The 15,971-nt window shown below is 50.8% G+C and overlaps 7 protein-coding genes across 7 annotated transcripts; 1 reads left to right on the top strand and 6 right to left on the bottom strand.

Annotated features, from left to right (window-relative positions):
• Positions 1–1,826: 1,826 nt before the first annotated feature.
• Positions 1,827–2,464, bottom strand: BDW47DRAFT_97945 (uncharacterized protein). Its single transcript, XM_024820528.1, has one exon. The coding sequence runs from the start codon at positions 2,443–2,445 to the stop codon at positions 2,137–2,139; it is 309 nt and encodes a 102-aa protein (XP_024676158.1). The 5' UTR covers positions 2,446–2,464; the 3' UTR covers positions 1,827–2,136.
• Positions 2,465–2,570: 106 nt separating this feature from the next.
• BDW47DRAFT_97944 (oxidoreductase, short chain dehydrogenase/reductase family) lies at positions 2,571–4,170 on the bottom strand. Its single transcript, XM_024820527.1, has 5 exons — positions 3,620–4,170; positions 3,253–3,562; positions 3,131–3,186; positions 2,972–3,080; positions 2,571–2,903 (listed from the first exon to the last, which is right to left on the bottom strand). The coding sequence occupies exons 1-5, from the start codon at positions 4,063–4,065 to the stop codon at positions 2,871–2,873; spliced, it is 954 nt and encodes a 317-aa protein (XP_024676157.1). The 5' UTR covers positions 4,066–4,170; the 3' UTR covers positions 2,571–2,870.
• A 2,845-nt stretch (positions 4,171–7,015) lies between these two features.
• BDW47DRAFT_97941 (PTH11-like integral membrane protein) lies at positions 7,016–8,812 on the top strand. The gene is made up of 5 exons (XM_024820526.1): positions 7,016–7,556; positions 7,609–7,676; positions 7,731–8,104; positions 8,160–8,227; positions 8,289–8,812. The coding sequence occupies exons 1-5, from the start codon at positions 7,331–7,333 to the stop codon at positions 8,651–8,653; spliced, it is 1,101 nt and encodes a 366-aa protein (XP_024676156.1). The 5' UTR covers positions 7,016–7,330; the 3' UTR covers positions 8,654–8,812.
• A 100-nt stretch (positions 8,813–8,912) lies between these two features.
• Positions 8,913–10,103, bottom strand: BDW47DRAFT_121929 (CapA family protein; the record flags this gene model as incomplete). The annotated part of the gene is made up of 1 exon (XM_024815739.1): positions 8,913–10,103. The coding sequence occupies one exon, from the start codon at positions 10,101–10,103 to the stop codon at positions 8,913–8,915; it is 1,191 nt and encodes a 396-aa protein (XP_024676155.1).
• A 559-nt stretch (positions 10,104–10,662) lies between these two features.
• Positions 10,663–12,016, bottom strand: BDW47DRAFT_97939 (TVP15 family protein). Its single transcript, XM_024820525.1, has 5 exons — positions 11,842–12,016; positions 11,544–11,664; positions 11,369–11,484; positions 11,222–11,311; positions 10,663–11,172 (listed from the first exon to the last, which is right to left on the bottom strand). The coding sequence occupies exons 2-5, from the start codon at positions 11,561–11,563 to the stop codon at positions 11,000–11,002; spliced, it is 399 nt and encodes a 132-aa protein (XP_024676154.1). The 5' UTR covers positions 11,564–11,664; positions 11,842–12,016; the 3' UTR covers positions 10,663–10,999.
• Positions 12,017–12,283: 267 nt separating this feature from the next.
• On the bottom strand, positions 12,284–13,803 carry BDW47DRAFT_97937 (uncharacterized protein). Its single transcript, XM_024820524.1, has 2 exons — positions 12,813–13,803; positions 12,284–12,749 (listed from the first exon to the last, which is right to left on the bottom strand). The coding sequence occupies exons 1-2, from the start codon at positions 13,747–13,749 to the stop codon at positions 12,436–12,438; spliced, it is 1,251 nt and encodes a 416-aa protein (XP_024676153.1). The 5' UTR covers positions 13,750–13,803; the 3' UTR covers positions 12,284–12,435.
• A 242-nt stretch (positions 13,804–14,045) lies between these two features.
• On the bottom strand, positions 14,046–15,380 carry BDW47DRAFT_121926 (FAD-dependent oxidoreductase; the record flags this gene model as incomplete). Its single annotated transcript, XM_024815738.1, has 5 exons — positions 14,046–14,759; positions 14,816–14,913; positions 14,975–15,078; positions 15,139–15,291; positions 15,352–15,380. The coding sequence occupies 5 exons, from the start codon at positions 15,378–15,380 to the stop codon at positions 14,046–14,048; spliced, it is 1,098 nt and encodes a 365-aa protein (XP_024676152.1).
• Between the last annotated feature and the right edge of the window lie 591 nt (positions 15,381–15,971).

Here is a 15,971-nt window from a genome sequence, read left to right as displayed (position 1 = left end):
CATACTTCTAATAATAACAGAGTGGTGACTGGTTAGTATTGACAAGTCTAAGAATAGTAAACACTCTTCTACCTTACCACTTTACTACGGTTTCTCTCATGATATGGATATGCCATGGTCAAGTGTATGAAAGTATATCCGGTGGCTCGTGCGCCAGGAAAGAAATCGGAGTCCGAGCAATCCAGAAATCACCAATCAGGTTCGTCAATCAGGAGACGGTCAATTAATCGCATACGCAAGCGTCGGGGGAACTCCTGTCTGTGGTCGACGGCCGTACCCGGTATAGTTCTCGAGCTGATAGATTAATTTATATTGCTCCGTTCTTTGTCGGGTATGGAGGGAAATAAAAAAAACAAATAAATAAATAATAAGTCAATAAATGGAATTCTTATAAAATGCCAATTATAATTGGACTCTCAGGTAAAATCACCTGCACCATACGCCACCATTCGCATCAACCCACATATAAAAATCCCAGCTGATTGGCGCCCCTGGAGGGAAATGGAAACTGAAAACCACCACCTTCGCTTCCAGAAGCCTTGCCTGTCAGCCTTAATGTAGGGCGCTGCAGCTTTTCATCATGACAGCTTGTTCCCAGTTTCCCTGACATCATCTATCATTCCCATGATCGGGGGTTTCACCTTGCCGTTGTTATTGACTACTTCTTCTTCCCCTCCGGCTTATGACATGCCCAGAAATTGATCAACTAATAGTAGAGTCAAAGTCTTCCCCACGTCCCCACTTGCCACGGATGATAGGGGATCTGTGGTCTGATCATATGCGATGTGGCCTTTCAAAATGCCGAGTACGATGCGATGTGCGTTGCTAGTCCAGAGTATGGAGTATGGAGTCCGGAGGACACGGAGTTATTACCCCGTACATTGTGTGTCTTGGACTCTTGTGGCTCTTTGAGTTGCGTCATTGTATGGATTTAACTGATGGTCCTAGGGAATAATAGTGTCTTTAGTTTACAGGGGGGATAATGTGATAATATTTTCATTGAGATAATTGAACAAATACACCAAAGTAGACATGATTTCTATGAAGAAGATAAACAGTCTGCTGTCTCGTTGGTAGACAAGCTACCTAGTAATCTACCGACTGCCCAACCTCGGATTTCACAAGATGAGTATGCTGATCGCGGGACATCCATCCTTACCATGAATATGATCCTACCTGACTGACCTGACATTGACAAGTAATTGACCTTGGATTACCACTGTTATCCATCAATGGAGACTCAGAGATAAATGATAGTCAGCCACCTACGACCACGACAACCACCACCACCACCACCACCAATCCAAACAGACTCACACAGCCCTCACCCGATACCAACTACCTTAGGTAGGTAGCCCGCATAGCGAATTGAATAACTAACGGAAAACACCCTCGGCCGAAAGACGATCATTCTCATTCTGGGAAAAGCCCCTCAAAGTATCCGATGCTTGGCATCATCAATCATCCTTGTGTGCGTGGGTATTGTGTTGTGGGTTGTGGAGTGGGCGGGCGGACGTACCATTACTTCTGCCGTACTGGTATTTACTAGGGGATACATATACACTTACACTTATACTTACAGATGCAGTAGTGCTGCCCTGCTCGCCTTATGGTTTCCTCGTTGCATGTAACTTCCTGGCTGTCTATCGGCTGATATTCTATCTGCGTGTTAAATCCACTGGCAACATGTATAGTATAGTATGTTAAACCCCCGCAAATTACGCACTCACCGGATCTATCCTCGTCTTTCGCAATGCTCCCAGCAGATGCATCCGATGACATCAGTCAGGCAGATGCGGACTTGTCAACATGTATGCACGGAGTACCGGGACGCAATCCCTTGTCTTTGACATGACTGGTAGAAAGGTTAATTCATCCCACATGCACCAGACAACGCTAACCAGACCTATTTTGCTTGTCTATCTGTCTGTTCAACTCTGTTGTGGGGAGGGAAGTTTGGAATGTCTGTGCGGTGCAGTAAAGGACCACTGTGGCTGGGATTGTGTGACCGTGCTTTCTTTCTTCTTTCTTCCTTGTTTTTGCTTTTGCTTTTTATGGATTAGATAGAGTTGATGATAGGTGTGTGGACTCGACACGGTGCGTAGATTCAAGATTGACAGGTACGGTGGAGATAGATCATATCGTATGAGATGGAGTCTGATATGTAGATCTAGGAGCTGCGGTGTGATGCTGATCATGCGAGAATATCCGGAGATACTGCTCCGGGGTAAATATGTGCATAGACTTGAACTCCAGTTGGTGTCTAATATGACACTTTATGTCGGCAGTGTCCATTATTTCGTATATGTTGTTCCTGGTCTGCTCGCAAGAGTTTGTGGTACGTAGAAACAGGTATATCGCCGCATAGATATTTCGGACAAATGAGAGATAGTATGGTAGATACTTACTGTCTCGAGCATGTCGTCTGTTGACGGACTGTTTCATAGGTATGGGGTTGGCTAGGTCGGCTGGGGCCACAGATCAGGTAGGACTGGTTGTGGGTCAGGCGAAACTTCAGAACCGGGCAGGTACCGTCAACGCCTTTCAAGCCATGGCGTCAGTATTTGGAATGTCCATGGCGTAAGCATTCATATGTATAGCCTATAGACTGCAGTTCACATCCAAGAATCGAGATTCGATTGGGAACATTCCATGTTTTGACACACCACAGATCACACGCTGTCTATCTCTGAAACTGGACCGTTTTGAATTGAATGATAAACAAAAAATGAGGGATGGGGATTGTGGAGATCGAGTGTCACTCGGTGTAACATTTGCAAAGTTTATTTCGCACTATACAGCGAGGTAGTCTATGTTCATGTTTCATCTAACTCAAGCCATTTGCGTAGCTCCTAGCCATATAATTTGGTTTAGTTCTTCTTGTGCAATTGGCCCGGGGACGCCTGGAAAACCGTTAGCGATGTGTAACTCCACAAAGGGATACTTGATCCAATCGGATGCGATGGCTCACCTGGTGGCTGGGGAAAATCAAAGTATCCGCCATCACGACGTTTTCGCGCCGACCAGCGGCGAAAACAACGACCTCGGCGATATCATCGGGCGTCAGAGGCTCGCAGCCGCTGTGGGATTGTTAGTCTCGATCCGTACATGACGTGCCTAGAAGACTTACGAGTAAACGGCATCCGCCTTGGCCTTGTCGCCGTAGAATCGCACCACGGAGAACTCCTACCACCAGCGTTAGTGACCAGTCAAGTATAAACGATAAAGCGAGTAGGATAATTAAGGCCTTACCGTCTCCACTTGGCCCGGGTCGACCTCAATGATGCGGATTCTCGACGCGATCAGCTCCTTCCGCAGAGCTTCCGTGAAGAACTTGACGGCAGCCTTGGTGGCACAGTAGATGCTGCCACCAGCGTACGCCTCGCGGCCCGCAATGCTTCCAATGTTGATGATATCGCCACGGCCACCATCCTCCCGCTTCTTGAAGATGGGGAGAACCGCCTGGGTCATCCCGATCAGTCCGTTGACATTGGTCTGGAACATGGTGTCGATATCCTCCTGGGCGATCTCCGGAGCCTTGGCAACGCCCTTGACGAGACCACTGAATAGAAATTAGTACATATGATGACAACGACGGGTGGGATGTCGGGCCACGTACGCATTATTGACCAAGACATCGATGTCCTGGAATTCCGCCGGCAAGGACGACACAAAGTTCTTGACCTCCTCTTGGTTGCTCACATCCAACTTCACAGGCAAGGTCTGGACGCCGTCGCCGACCTCCTCCTTGATCTCCTGCGCCAACTGCTGCAGCGACTCGAGACGGCGCGCCGTCACGATAAGCTTCAGGTTCTTGGGCGCGGTGCGAGCAAACTCCTTGGCCGTGCTGCGACCAATACCGGATGATGCACCCGTCACGACGATCGTCTTGCCTTCAAGGCGCTTTGCCATTGCCGTTGCCATTGTGCGTGCGGTGAACCTCGGTTGGGCGGCGGAAACGAAAGGGTTGGTTCGGAGTGCGGGGAAGGAGCCGGAATGGAATGCGGGAGAGGTGATGTGTCGCAGGAATCCAATTGAGCTGCGATATGCTTGGAGATACTTCATATATAGTTGATGTAGGAACTTGGAAAAGCAGGGGTCGAGAAGATCGGGGAGAGATGGAGGGGTTGATGAAGGGCCTCGGGATTATATCATAGGTGTAGGCGACCGGCTGCGGGGAAGCGGATTTCGTGATTCGGCGGGACGTCCGGTGGAATATTTGACCGATCGGACTTCCATCCGATGATAAGAATGTACTTGTTTACCTTATAGTATTCGGTACCTTTTGTCCTTATCATGGTAGGATTGTGAAAATGTCATAGGCATGGTCTCAAATCATGGTAGATATGATAGAGACAATTTTAAACAGCTAGCGTGATCCAAAACCCGGCCAATCTAACTGTATATATTGCATTGTCTTAAACTGGAAGAAGACAAATTATAGGGCTGAAAGATGTAAAGAAGTAATTGAGATGAGTGGAGAATATGACTCGAATATATAGACTGTTAGATTAGAGCAACGGGCTAAGTTTTGATGAACTAATTCAATAAAGCCAATACTCTATGTCAGTCTTACAATATAGTACCTACAAAGAGTATAGTACTCACTGAATCAATTCAACATGTTTAAATAGTATTGAGCGGATCGCCGTCATTGACTAGTAAAGTTTAATGAATTAAATTACTCTATCTTCTTAAATTTGCTGCTACTTTTGACATTGAAATATATAAAATCATAATAAGCAATGCACAACGCTTGTGGAGGGAAATTTTAAGCATCTGACCTTAGGAACCCTTGATTATATAAAAATTTGGTTTCGGCTGACCAGGTTTATAGATATTATTACATGTCAAGCGAAAATGATGAGTATAACGGTACTTCCTTCATTCGCATCTGAAACCCAGAGGTGCACGTACTTAGACTCAAACTATCTCCGAGCCTCTTATTACTATGTTAATAGCTCCTATATCATCAAGATCAAAAACAAAATACCAAGCAGGTATTTCAATTCTCAGGTTTTTTATTTGAAACATGAACATATCTATGACTTGTTATTCCCACATATTTGTTACTATGGTAGACAACATATCCAGGTATGACAGGCAGTTGGCTCACTTATCAGTAACCCCGACCTGCTAATCATCAACCTCTCACCAGTCACCAGGGAATGACGGATTAATTGAGCAAATGATGAAATCAAGGAGTGACAACCATTTCCCCAATCCAGTAGTGCATGGGGCTATCTGTCAGCCGATCAGTCGGGGTGGTGGATTTCTGCCTGCTTGTGGAATAGCCACGTTTTGCCCCATAGCTGCTAGCATTCCTCTGCCGCGTGGGAGCTCCTCCATCTGAATTATGGAGTATTTGGAGAGACTCGGGGTTTGATCTGTTGCCGGACTAACTTGACTGAGATGAGATCCTTCGGCATTGAGCCTCCTTTCTCCAAGTGAGCTGAATGAAGCCTTGACAGTTAACACTGACGAGAACAACCTGCCCTTTATCTATTCTTGATCCCCTCCACTCCGTGAACCAATCCCTTTGTCCTTATAGCCATCGTGGATTGAGAATGCCCAGAGTCTAGGCACACCCAAGACGGAACATGGCGAATCGAAAATCCCAGATTCTCAGCCTCTCCACGTGTCTCGCGGAGATCGACACGTGCTGGGAGTGGGCAGTGAATGCGTCAAGTGGAAAATTCTGCCATGTTGCATTGTCCCCATCCCAGCTATGGAGTACACATCGAACAGATTTGAACTAGCTCCGAAGGCTGATCTCTCGTGCACATCACTATTTCCATGTGCCGAAGTGCCAAGAACTCAGGAGACCCTGTCAAACTTTTATTGATCCTGAGATCTTACCTTATGATTGTGGCTGAACAGACCCGGGTCAGGTCGAATGGTCGAACACCGGCAAACAAAACGTAATAGTAACCAATGAGTTGGCACTTGGCAGATAAAATGGTTAATGGTTCTTGAAATCTGGTAATGCATGAATCGCGCAGGACCCAAACCCTGAGCGGCTTTACGGAAGAACCAAGACATCAAAGCTCGGCCATGCCGGACAGCCATGGTCCCCTTGCTGAAAATTTCGGCGACGTGCCAACAACCCCGAAGATGCAATAATTACCTCCCGTCGCGTTGCGTTTTGCTTTCCCAATCTGATAAAAGAAAAAAACAAGGTCCCACAGCAAATAATGGCCATTAGCCCGTCAATAATCCCTCTGATGCGGACTAGCGCCACAAGATGGAGATCTTTTTGGCGAACCGGCCCCACCGCACTTGAAAAAGACCCGGCATGCCGGGTTGGAGGTCAGGAAGGGTTCAGGAACAAAAGCCTAGTACCAGTCCTCATACGATCGCAATATGCGGCGCGGGATACTGAACCCCTGGATGGTAGTATGCGAGAAGAATGACACTTTGGACGTGAGTTTGTAGGCATGTTGATGAACTAAGTGCCTCGGTGCCAGCTTTCCAGCCGAGAGGGTAGGCCCACTCGGGCGATCGAGCAGCAATGGGCGCACTCGATCCACACCAGAGAGTTTCAGCAAGGTTCATCTCTGCCCAGCCATACTACAATTCTCCGAGATCTTCTATAATATTCGATCCATGGGATAGACAGGGGATAGTGCTAGGGCGAGTGACTGGTCAGGTCCGCAGAACGTGGCAAGCTCGCCACGTTGTATCCCTTACGTGAGCTCCTTCGCGAGGACCCTACGGAAGAAGGATGGCCATCCAGAAGGGACGAAGACATTGAGTTTGTAAACCCGGCATGGTATGGCGCTGGCTGGTGGGTGGAGCCACGCAATCGAATCAGCAGCTGTCGTGCAGACGAGGTCGCCCGCTTGCGGCGCCATCTGTCCAAGCTATGCTCGAAGCATCAAAGACCGGCAGTGGCGTTCCATGGATGGGCTCCCGGCTATCAAGACACATGTGGGGTTGTTCGGCCTGTCCTGCGCCGAGTGCCTCATGAACTCCGGCGGTAGTGGATGTAGAAATCTATAGCCCATGTGTGGGTTTTACCCCAGCTGATTGAATTGATCTTGGTACGCTATTGATTTACTATCAAGGTTTTCGGCGGGGACGACTCCCAATAAATAACAGTGGTCGTCCTAACTTCGGCCTGTGTAGAAATGATGATGGATACGCTCTTTGCTTGCTTGACTTCAGGCACCTCCATGCACAGCATTTCACCCCCTTGGTCATGATTCCGAAGACATAGGAGTGCATCTACGACGAGACTGACGCGCTCCGCATTTATCCCCGAGTCGGAGCCGAACTACACTCATTTGACACGACTTTCGACCCGAATTCACTCTTTTCGCGGAACACCATGGATGAACACATACTGCACACGTTCATCCCACGGGGAGCAAACGACGGCACCCATGGACATCGAGCAGTGGTGGTAGCAGGCGTGCTGACGGCGCTTTCAGTCCTCGTCGTCGGCATGCGCATGTATGCTCGCCTTGGAGTGATGAAGTTGATGGGCCGAGAAGATTATACCATCCTCGTGTCTTTGGCTCTGGCCATCTGTTATTTCGGTCTCGTTTGCGCTGGTTCGTCTCCTTGTATTGCCAGTGGGCCTGGATCTCTCTAACATTTGAGCAGAAGTACATTATGGCCTGGGACAACCGGACAACACCCTGTCCCCACGGGAATTGAAGTTGCAACTGAAGGTTCGTCTTGCACTCTCCATATACTTATCAGAACCTCACTAATAGATATAATAGAGTCTCTGGGCCTCAATCCCTTTATACAACGCCAGTCTGGGCTTCACCAAATTCTCCATCCTCTTCCAATACCTGCGCATCTTCCCCGAAAAGCGATTCCGCCTCGCCTGCTGGGGCGTGCTAGGCATCGTCGCACTGTACACCACCTGGGCCGTCCTGAGCGGTTACGTCAACTGCGTGCCGGTGGCGAAGTTCTGGGACCGCGAGATCCCCGGCGGGTGTCTCGACTTTGAGATCGTGTGGTTCTTCAACGCGTCTATGAATATCGTTACCGATGTGGCGCTGTTTATCCTGCCGATGCCGCTCCTTTCGCGGCTACAGCTGCCGCGGATGCAGAAGGTTGGACTTATGGGTATTTTCGCCATTGGCATTCTGTATGCACCCCTGATTACCACTACATTGCTTTCTCCGATACTGACCCTATCACAGCGTGGTCATCACCAGTATCCTCCGTCTCCAAAGTCTCCGAGAGGTAGCCCGGGCCACCGACACATCCAGTGAGTACCCACTCCACTCTACAATCACCCCCCCAACCAACCCACCCCTAACATCAAACAGAAAGCAACGTCGGCGCCGCCTACTGGACAGCAGCCGAATGCAACGTCGCCATCATCTGCGCCTGTCTCCCCTTCCTCCGCCCCCTCATTAGCCGCTTCTTCCCCAAACTGCTCTCCACACGCAGCTACAACCACTACAACAACACCACCACCCGCAACAAGACCGGCGTTAGCCGCTCCCGTCCGCGCATGGAGCTCTTCTCGCAGGACCGCGACTTCGGCATGTGCACTATCGATGTTGATGTCAAGTCGGGTGAGGCTCATTCAAACCCGGCGAGTGGCATTGAGGTTACTACTACCATGATGCAGGAGTCGTCTGGTGGGCGGGAGGATTCAAGCCAGAGGAGGTTGGTGTTGGGGGTTTAACCCTCTTCTTCATTCTTTTTATTGAGCTGTCTCTCTTTCACTTTTCTTTACTTATCTACTGGTCGTGTTTGTTCACGATTGCCTCGCCCTGTCTGGGTCTTATGTTGATACCATGTTTAGTATATTTTTGTTCCTCTAATGAATCAACGACGATGCAACTACTCTTATACCTCATTCCATATCTCATAAGAATCATTAATCCCATACCATTTTAGGAATAAACAAACACCATGAAAAGAGAAAGAAGAAAGAAGCTAAACTACAATTCAACGACAACCTGACCCCTCTCCCCCGAACGCACTTTTGTCCCCAATTCCCCACTCAACCTCCCAATAGTCTCAACAACCCACTCATGATCCTCCTCCCCAGGATCCAACATATTCACTTGAAACAGCTCACACTTTGTCGGAAACACCTCCACCCTATCCATCACCAACCTGCTCTTCCTCGCTCTCCCCACCTCATCCCCCTCGTCTCCCTCCTTGAAAACAACCCTCCACACACCCCCCAGATCATTCCGAAACCGCCTATCAACCGCATAATCATCCACAAAGTCCCCACACCCGTAGATGATGGGCTTCCCCTTGTGCACCTCCACGCCCTGCACGTGGTGCGCGGAGTGTCCGTGTACAATGTCCACGCCGCACTCGTCGATGAGGAAGTGTGCTAGGTGTTGGATTTCGGATGCGGGCTGCCAGGTGTAGTTTGGGCCCCAGTGGACAGAGAATATTTTGATGTCTGGTTGTGCCTGTTGCTGCGGCTGTTCACCGCTGGAGGGGAAGGGAAATGACCCTGTCAAGAGTGTCTTGAGCCGCACGCGCGTCTCTGCGCTGTAGTCTATAAAGTGGAAGGTGGGCAGGTTTGCCCATGCTGTGGGGTGGTCTGATGCGGCGTATACATGGATAGTGAGCCCTTCTCCCCCTTCCTCCCCCTGCTTCATCTTCTCCCCACCACCACCACCACCAGCGGATGCAAGCCTAGGAAACCGCAAAACAGCAGGCTCCGCAGGGTCCCTCCCCGCCCCTGCACTCGCAACCCCCGCCCGCTCCCTAACCGCCCAAACCGACTCCTCCAACCCCGTCTCCCCAAAATCAGCCGCATGATTATTCGCCAGCCCCGCATAATCAACACACGCCGCGCGCAGCACGGCACACGCGTTCTCCGGCGACGCGCGGTAGTTGAAGACCTTGTTCGGCCATGGTGAGGATGTGTTCGTTACTGCTGTTTCGAGGTTGATGAGGGTTAGGTCGGATTCGTGGAGGAGGAGAGGGAGGGCGGTGCCCCAGGGGGAGGAGGGCGTGTAGTTCTTTAGGTGGGCGTGTTGGAGGCGGAGGTGTGGGATTAGGTTGCGTTCGGAGGGGGGCGCGTTCGGGACGGGGTGCGGGAGGAGTTGGTCGATGAGGCGGCCGAGCATGACGTCGCCGGTTAGGGTTAGGATTTTGGGTTTCATTTTGTCGATCTCTTTTCTGTTTCTCTCTTTTCTCTGATAGTGAGAGGGAGGGAGTCGATGGGGTAGGATTATCTGGAGTTCTGGAGAGAAAGGGTATCTATGTGAGTATGGTTAACGCCACTTGCTGATATAGTATATCCCGACTGGCAGCTCAAGTCATCATCACTCGGGCCGAACCGAGATCGAGACAGCCCTACCGTTGAAGACAGCTTCTGTATCAGCCTCTTTTTTTCTATCATCTGTATGATAAGAGCGTGGACTTTCTGATGATTTAGACTTATTACACATGGAAGTATGTAACTGGGAATCTTCTCCTTAAGGGTATGCCTTTCGTTTCCCTGTATTTGAGAGTGAATGTAGGTCTAGGATAGTAGTATGCACAAGGAGAAGAGGATAGAAGGTCCTTTTGTTGTAGCGTACGTTGAATTGGAGGTAATGAGAAGAAGGTTCCCAAATGATCCGGCAGAAAAGGACGCAGATGTCTGTAGTATAGCCTACAGGATTCTACTTCAATATCCCAGCCTACCAGGGTATACATCTATAATGCAGTCTTGATGCGTATACCAACCCATAAACGGATGAAGATGCAATTATCTACTATTGATACAGACAATCAAAAGTACAAAATAGATATCGGTATAAGTCCATCCGGAGATGACAATGCTAGTCCAAGTCAAGATCATGCCACGTCAGGAGTCCAAGTCCAAAACATCACCATGAAGGAAAAAGAATTATCGTATCATCGCACTTGTCGTACGTCGTACATCGATAGCGTTAAGGAAACCGCTCCACCATGCCTATCACCATCTCTTCTTTTCGGGCCGACGATCAAGTCATGCGGTTTAATCTCTTGTTAGAGATCACCGCGTTCTGGTTCATTTTCCACAAAAGGTCGATTAGACCTGCTCAGCGCCCCAGCCCTGGTCGGACTCGCGCATGTTCGAAGGGGGCTCGATCGAGGGAACGAATTCCAGAGCGAGGTAGCCGACACCGACGAAGCCGACCAGCGAACCGGCGATGTAGCGCAGGACGTGACCGTGCAGCATGATCGATCCGACAAAGATGTAGACTGCGATGGGTTAGTGGGGTATGGGGATGAGGGAATGATAGCGACTTACAAGCGCCCCGGCCGAGGAAAGAGAAGAGGAACGAAGCGTAACGGTACACGTAGTCAGGGACGGTGGGCAGGAATTCCAGGCCACCAACAACTAAGTCGGAGTCAGTATTTATAATAAGTCGAGCAGAGTATTAAGCAGAGGACATACGAAGGCCGAAGACAATCACATAGGCACCAACGATGATGGAGCCCATGGACGGGGGGAAGAACTGAGCGATGCCGCCCAGAACCATGATCACGCCCACGGCGATGTTCACAATCCGACTAACGGTGTCAGCGAGTCCACCCATCACAACCACAAGGTGTTATCCGGTTAGACATACAAGATGTTGGAGAAATCCATGTCTGCGGTTTGAAGAATCCGTCTATTTATAGAATCGGCAGATGCAGCTTGATGAATCGATCCGGTGCGCGGGACGGTATGACGGACGTCTGTTCTGAATTCTATATCGAAGGCATGTTAGTCTAGTCCAAATTCCAAATGACGGCTCTCATCACAGCACACGTAACCCGAGCCTGGATTCTCGTCGCCTAACAGCCCGGTGGACCGACTGTCGCGTGACGGAGAAAGCGCAGGGTAACCGCTGAGGAATGACCCGACCAGGACAATCAGACACTTACAGAGGTAGAAAAGAAGGGATCGCCTGTGGTCAAGAGAAAGCATACAGCACGATTGCAGGGAGGGAAAGATGCGGACGGAGAAATCAAGGAGACAACAAGGCTCCCCAGCTCATCCAGTTGTTGTTTTGCGCCGTCGTCGGCGGTGGGTCTGCCAAGCGCTGAGTCAGCCGCCGAATCCGCCTTTCACGTGGTCATTGTTTCTATAAACGGATGGTCGACATTCCGCTAGATTAGGGAGTGATCGTTATTGGTTATTAGTCTCAGTACACCAATGGTCTAGAATAGTCAATAAAGACAAAGACAGCCAGGGTTGTTTTCCAGGATGTTGGACCGGGGTATTTGTGGCATGGGGGCTGGACTGGAGATACGGATCGACATGAATCCATTGCACCAGGATGCTGACTAGCAATCTTTCCATACCATACCGGAATGGGTCCGTTTTTTTTACTCCTTAATACGTTATCGATAGGGCTGACCATTACTCCATATGATAGTCAAGGAGTAGGTTGGATTTGATATCACTTCCAACTGATCAAATATCCAGGATATGGTTATAGACATGACTACTTGAATACAGATCACTTCTCCAGATCATTACAATCCCATCAGCGCATCCTGTCTCTTCTCCAACCGAATGGTCGACAGCCCATTCGCCAACCGGCTCATCTGCATAGCGTCTCCCTCCAGTTCTTCAAAGATGCTGTTCAGATCCCTGCCAATGCCCACCTGTTCGGCTGTCTGCAGACTCCGTTGATCGAGGAACGGAGCAATCTCTGGCCAGACGCTCTGCACGTTGTTGAAGAAGAGGTCCACGCCCATATCGCCGAGTCCTTTCAACTCCTTGACGCGGTCCCGCACTTCACCCCGGTCATGATGCGCGGACTCGAGGAGGTTATTCAGATCGCCATCTACATCGGTTAGTTGGAGAAGTCTGGGTAACCACCATATCCAAGGAGGAGTGGTTGACATACCATATTTCTCCCTGATAAATTGCGCCGCCTCCCCCAAATTAGTAGCCCCCTGTTCCCGATACCGATTATACCCGCCGTCGCGCAACACGCCCGTGCGGTCCTCCCAGCTACTATCCCCCAGCGTCTGGATATCGTGATATCCCTCATCGAGCACCTTTTTGACAGCTCGCTGCGAAAGATCGTGCGAGATGGGCCGCGACTTGAGCATCGCATCCAGCAGCATCGCCAGGAGCGTATCCGGCGTCGCGGTCAAAGGCTTCTCGGCCAGAGAAGTGCCGTGCAGGGGCGTCCGACCAAACTGCTCGACCGTTCGCTGCACCTTGGGTCCGTTGGTAGACGCCTCGTCGGGCTGGTCTTGCTCGTCGCCGAGGGGCGTGTCCTCGTTGGTATCGTCGCGCATGTCGTCTTCGGTGTCTCTGCCGAGTTCGCGCTCCAGTTGGTTCTCGAGATCTTTGTCGTCGACGTCATTGTTGCCGGGTTGTTCTTCGTCGAGGAGTTCCACTTCGTCCGCGTTCTCGCCCTCCTCTTCCTTTTCCTCTTCTTCTTCTTCTCCTTCTACATCCCCAACCTCGTAGTCCTCTCCAGGATCCCCGTAAGCTTCAGCTTCACCTCCACCTCCCTCATCAACCTCATCCTCCTCATCCCCAAGATCCTCTTCCACGTCAACAGGGACCTTATGCGGCCAGTTAGACGGTTTTTTCTCCTCCTCTGTCTTCTTCTCCCCGGCGGCCCCCTCTGAGCCACCCGCCGCAGAACCTTTAGATACCTTCGCAGGCGGCTCGCGCTGTTCTTGCCCCGCCTGTCCACTCTCCTCAAAATCAGGCTCCAGGCTTGCGGGGGTCTGTCCGTCCGGTTTCTCGGGGCGCTTCCGCTTGGGAGGCTCCATGTTTTCCGTGTCAGATGTTTCTTCTTCGACGACGGGGGGGTGGTATCTCATTTTGGATAATATATGTGTTTCTTCCTTATTCTCGTTTTAGTTCGAATTAATAGAATAATGCTTGATTGATGATGATAAGAATGTGTGCGGAGATAGCTGGGGTTAGTTATATTAGAGACGGTGGTGGTGGTGACGTCGTTATGATGAGGTCTCGTTGGGGTCTACTTTGCAGTGCAGTGTAGACTTCTAGAACGTCATTGTCTGACTCTAGTCTTCGACGTAATATCGCTAGCTACTCTAAGCTTAGTTGTCTGGCACTGAGTGTGCTCCTCACAATGTTCAGAGTTGGAGTGAATCTACAACTTCGCCTCCCGCAGCACACCCCTCACCAAAGCAACCGCCTCCCCCGCACACCCAAAAGAAGCTTGATACCCAAACCCCCCATGCCCATAATTATGCACAACAGCCACCCCGTCCACCCTCTCAACCTCAATCCGCGTGCCTCCCTCCCTAACAGGCCGCAGCCCAACCCCATGCCTCACAACATCCAACCCCTCAATGCCCTGCCCCTCCCCAACCAACTGCGGCCGCAGCGCCACAGCACGCTTCATGATCCGCACCGCGAGGTTAGGATCCGGCGTCGACTCCCACCGGTCCTTCTGGTAGCACCCGCCCAGCACGGTGCCGCCCCCCGCCGCCCGCGTCATCATGTAGCATAGCTCGTCGGGCCCATCGTCCGTCGCGCCTGAGATGGCGGCCATTGCGCCCGAGTCGTTGCGTACGATTACGATTTGGCCGCGGACGGGGTAGAGGTTGTTGTCGGTGACGCCGCCGAGGGTCTTGGAGGAGAGGCCGGTGCAGTTGACTACTAGGGCCGCGCGCTGGCCGGTGTGGTGCGCGTTGGCGGCGTCTGCGATGTGGGGGAGTACCCCGCGTTTGAAGATTACCCCGTTGCGGAGGCATTGGCTGGCGAGCCAGGGGAGGTAGATTGCGGTGTTTATGCAGACGGAGGTGAACTTGCTGCCGCTGGCGATTCCGGGGGGAAGTTGGTCTTGAGGGACCCCGCAGAACTAGATGATATAGAGTTAGCTGTTAATGCTGGTAGACAGTGGTGCGGTGCGCATACATCCGGGACAACGTCTTTGAACCACGGCTGCCTGATTGCTGCGACAGAGGAACCGTTCGAGGAGCCCTCGTCGGTCTTGCGTATGTAGCCAATTGAGTCTGATCGGCCCGTCAGCTTAGCTTCCAATGATTTGGAGTGATACGATGATGCAGAACATACCTTGAAAGTGAATGCCTGCATCGGGATGCTTCTCAGCTAGCTCCTTCAAGAAAGGCCATGTATTCCGTTCCCGGGTCTCATGGACGGGGTTGCTTTGGCCCACTCTGTGCTGATTAGCCTGGAACGGGTGGGAGATGTCAGGAGAGTGGGAGATAAGAAAATACCCTTGAAGCACGGACGGAACGTAGTTGGCGCCGGCCCAGGGAGAGGCATACTCGATGTCGTAGTCCCCGGGCATGTGTTTGGCGACCACGGTGATGCAGTTGGAGGCATCTTTGGAGAGGAGGTAGGCGGTGGTGAGGCCTGAGACGCCGGCTCTACTCGCGCATTAGTGTGGGATGATGAGGGATATATCGCAGGAAGTATGTGTATCCTACCCCAGGACTACAATATTGTTGGGTGCCATTTTTTGAGGATGGTGGATGGGCTAAGTCGGATGAATCCCCAGTTCCCCAGCCCAATTCCCCAGCCCAATTCCCCACGAGATCCTGGGGATGAGTCAAGCGACTAGCCCCATTCGATATGAGTCCAGCCCATTTGTCGCCGTTTATCCGAGGTTGGTGGCATGCCCTATTCTACCGATAGTGCTGATAAGCCTGAGTAGGTACTGGATGATCAGGTCATTTTATGGCATCTGATTGGTAGCTGGACTGTCCCTCGCATCGTGTGCATAGAGGGGTGATGCCCTAGCTGGAGGTGTATCAATAGGTACAATATACTATAACTGATACAATGTACAATGACCAAGCTATGATGCTATTCCTGTCAGTCAAATAGACTCCCACACTGCAACAGGTCACAGCCATCTACCTAATTGATCAACTGTCATGGGGTCATGCGTGATTCTTCAGCCGATCTCCTCGAGCAGACAAGTCATCTCCTGCATTGGGCACGCTTGACTGGGTCATCTCAATATAAAGTGACGCGTTTCGTCATCTGGTGGAGATCCTGTCGCGACATAAACCAATGACAGCATAAAAATCTTCTCACCGCCTGC

The sequence above is a fragment of the Aspergillus candidus genome (genome assembly GCF_002847045.1).
Source record: "Aspergillus candidus strain CBS 102.13 unplaced genomic scaffold BDW47scaffold_2, whole genome shotgun sequence".
Classification (NCBI taxonomy): Eukaryota; Fungi; Ascomycota; class Eurotiomycetes; order Eurotiales; family Aspergillaceae; genus Aspergillus; species Aspergillus candidus.
The sequence above is the reverse complement of the archived record's forward strand: the minus strand, read 5'-3'. Positions and strand labels throughout refer to the sequence as shown.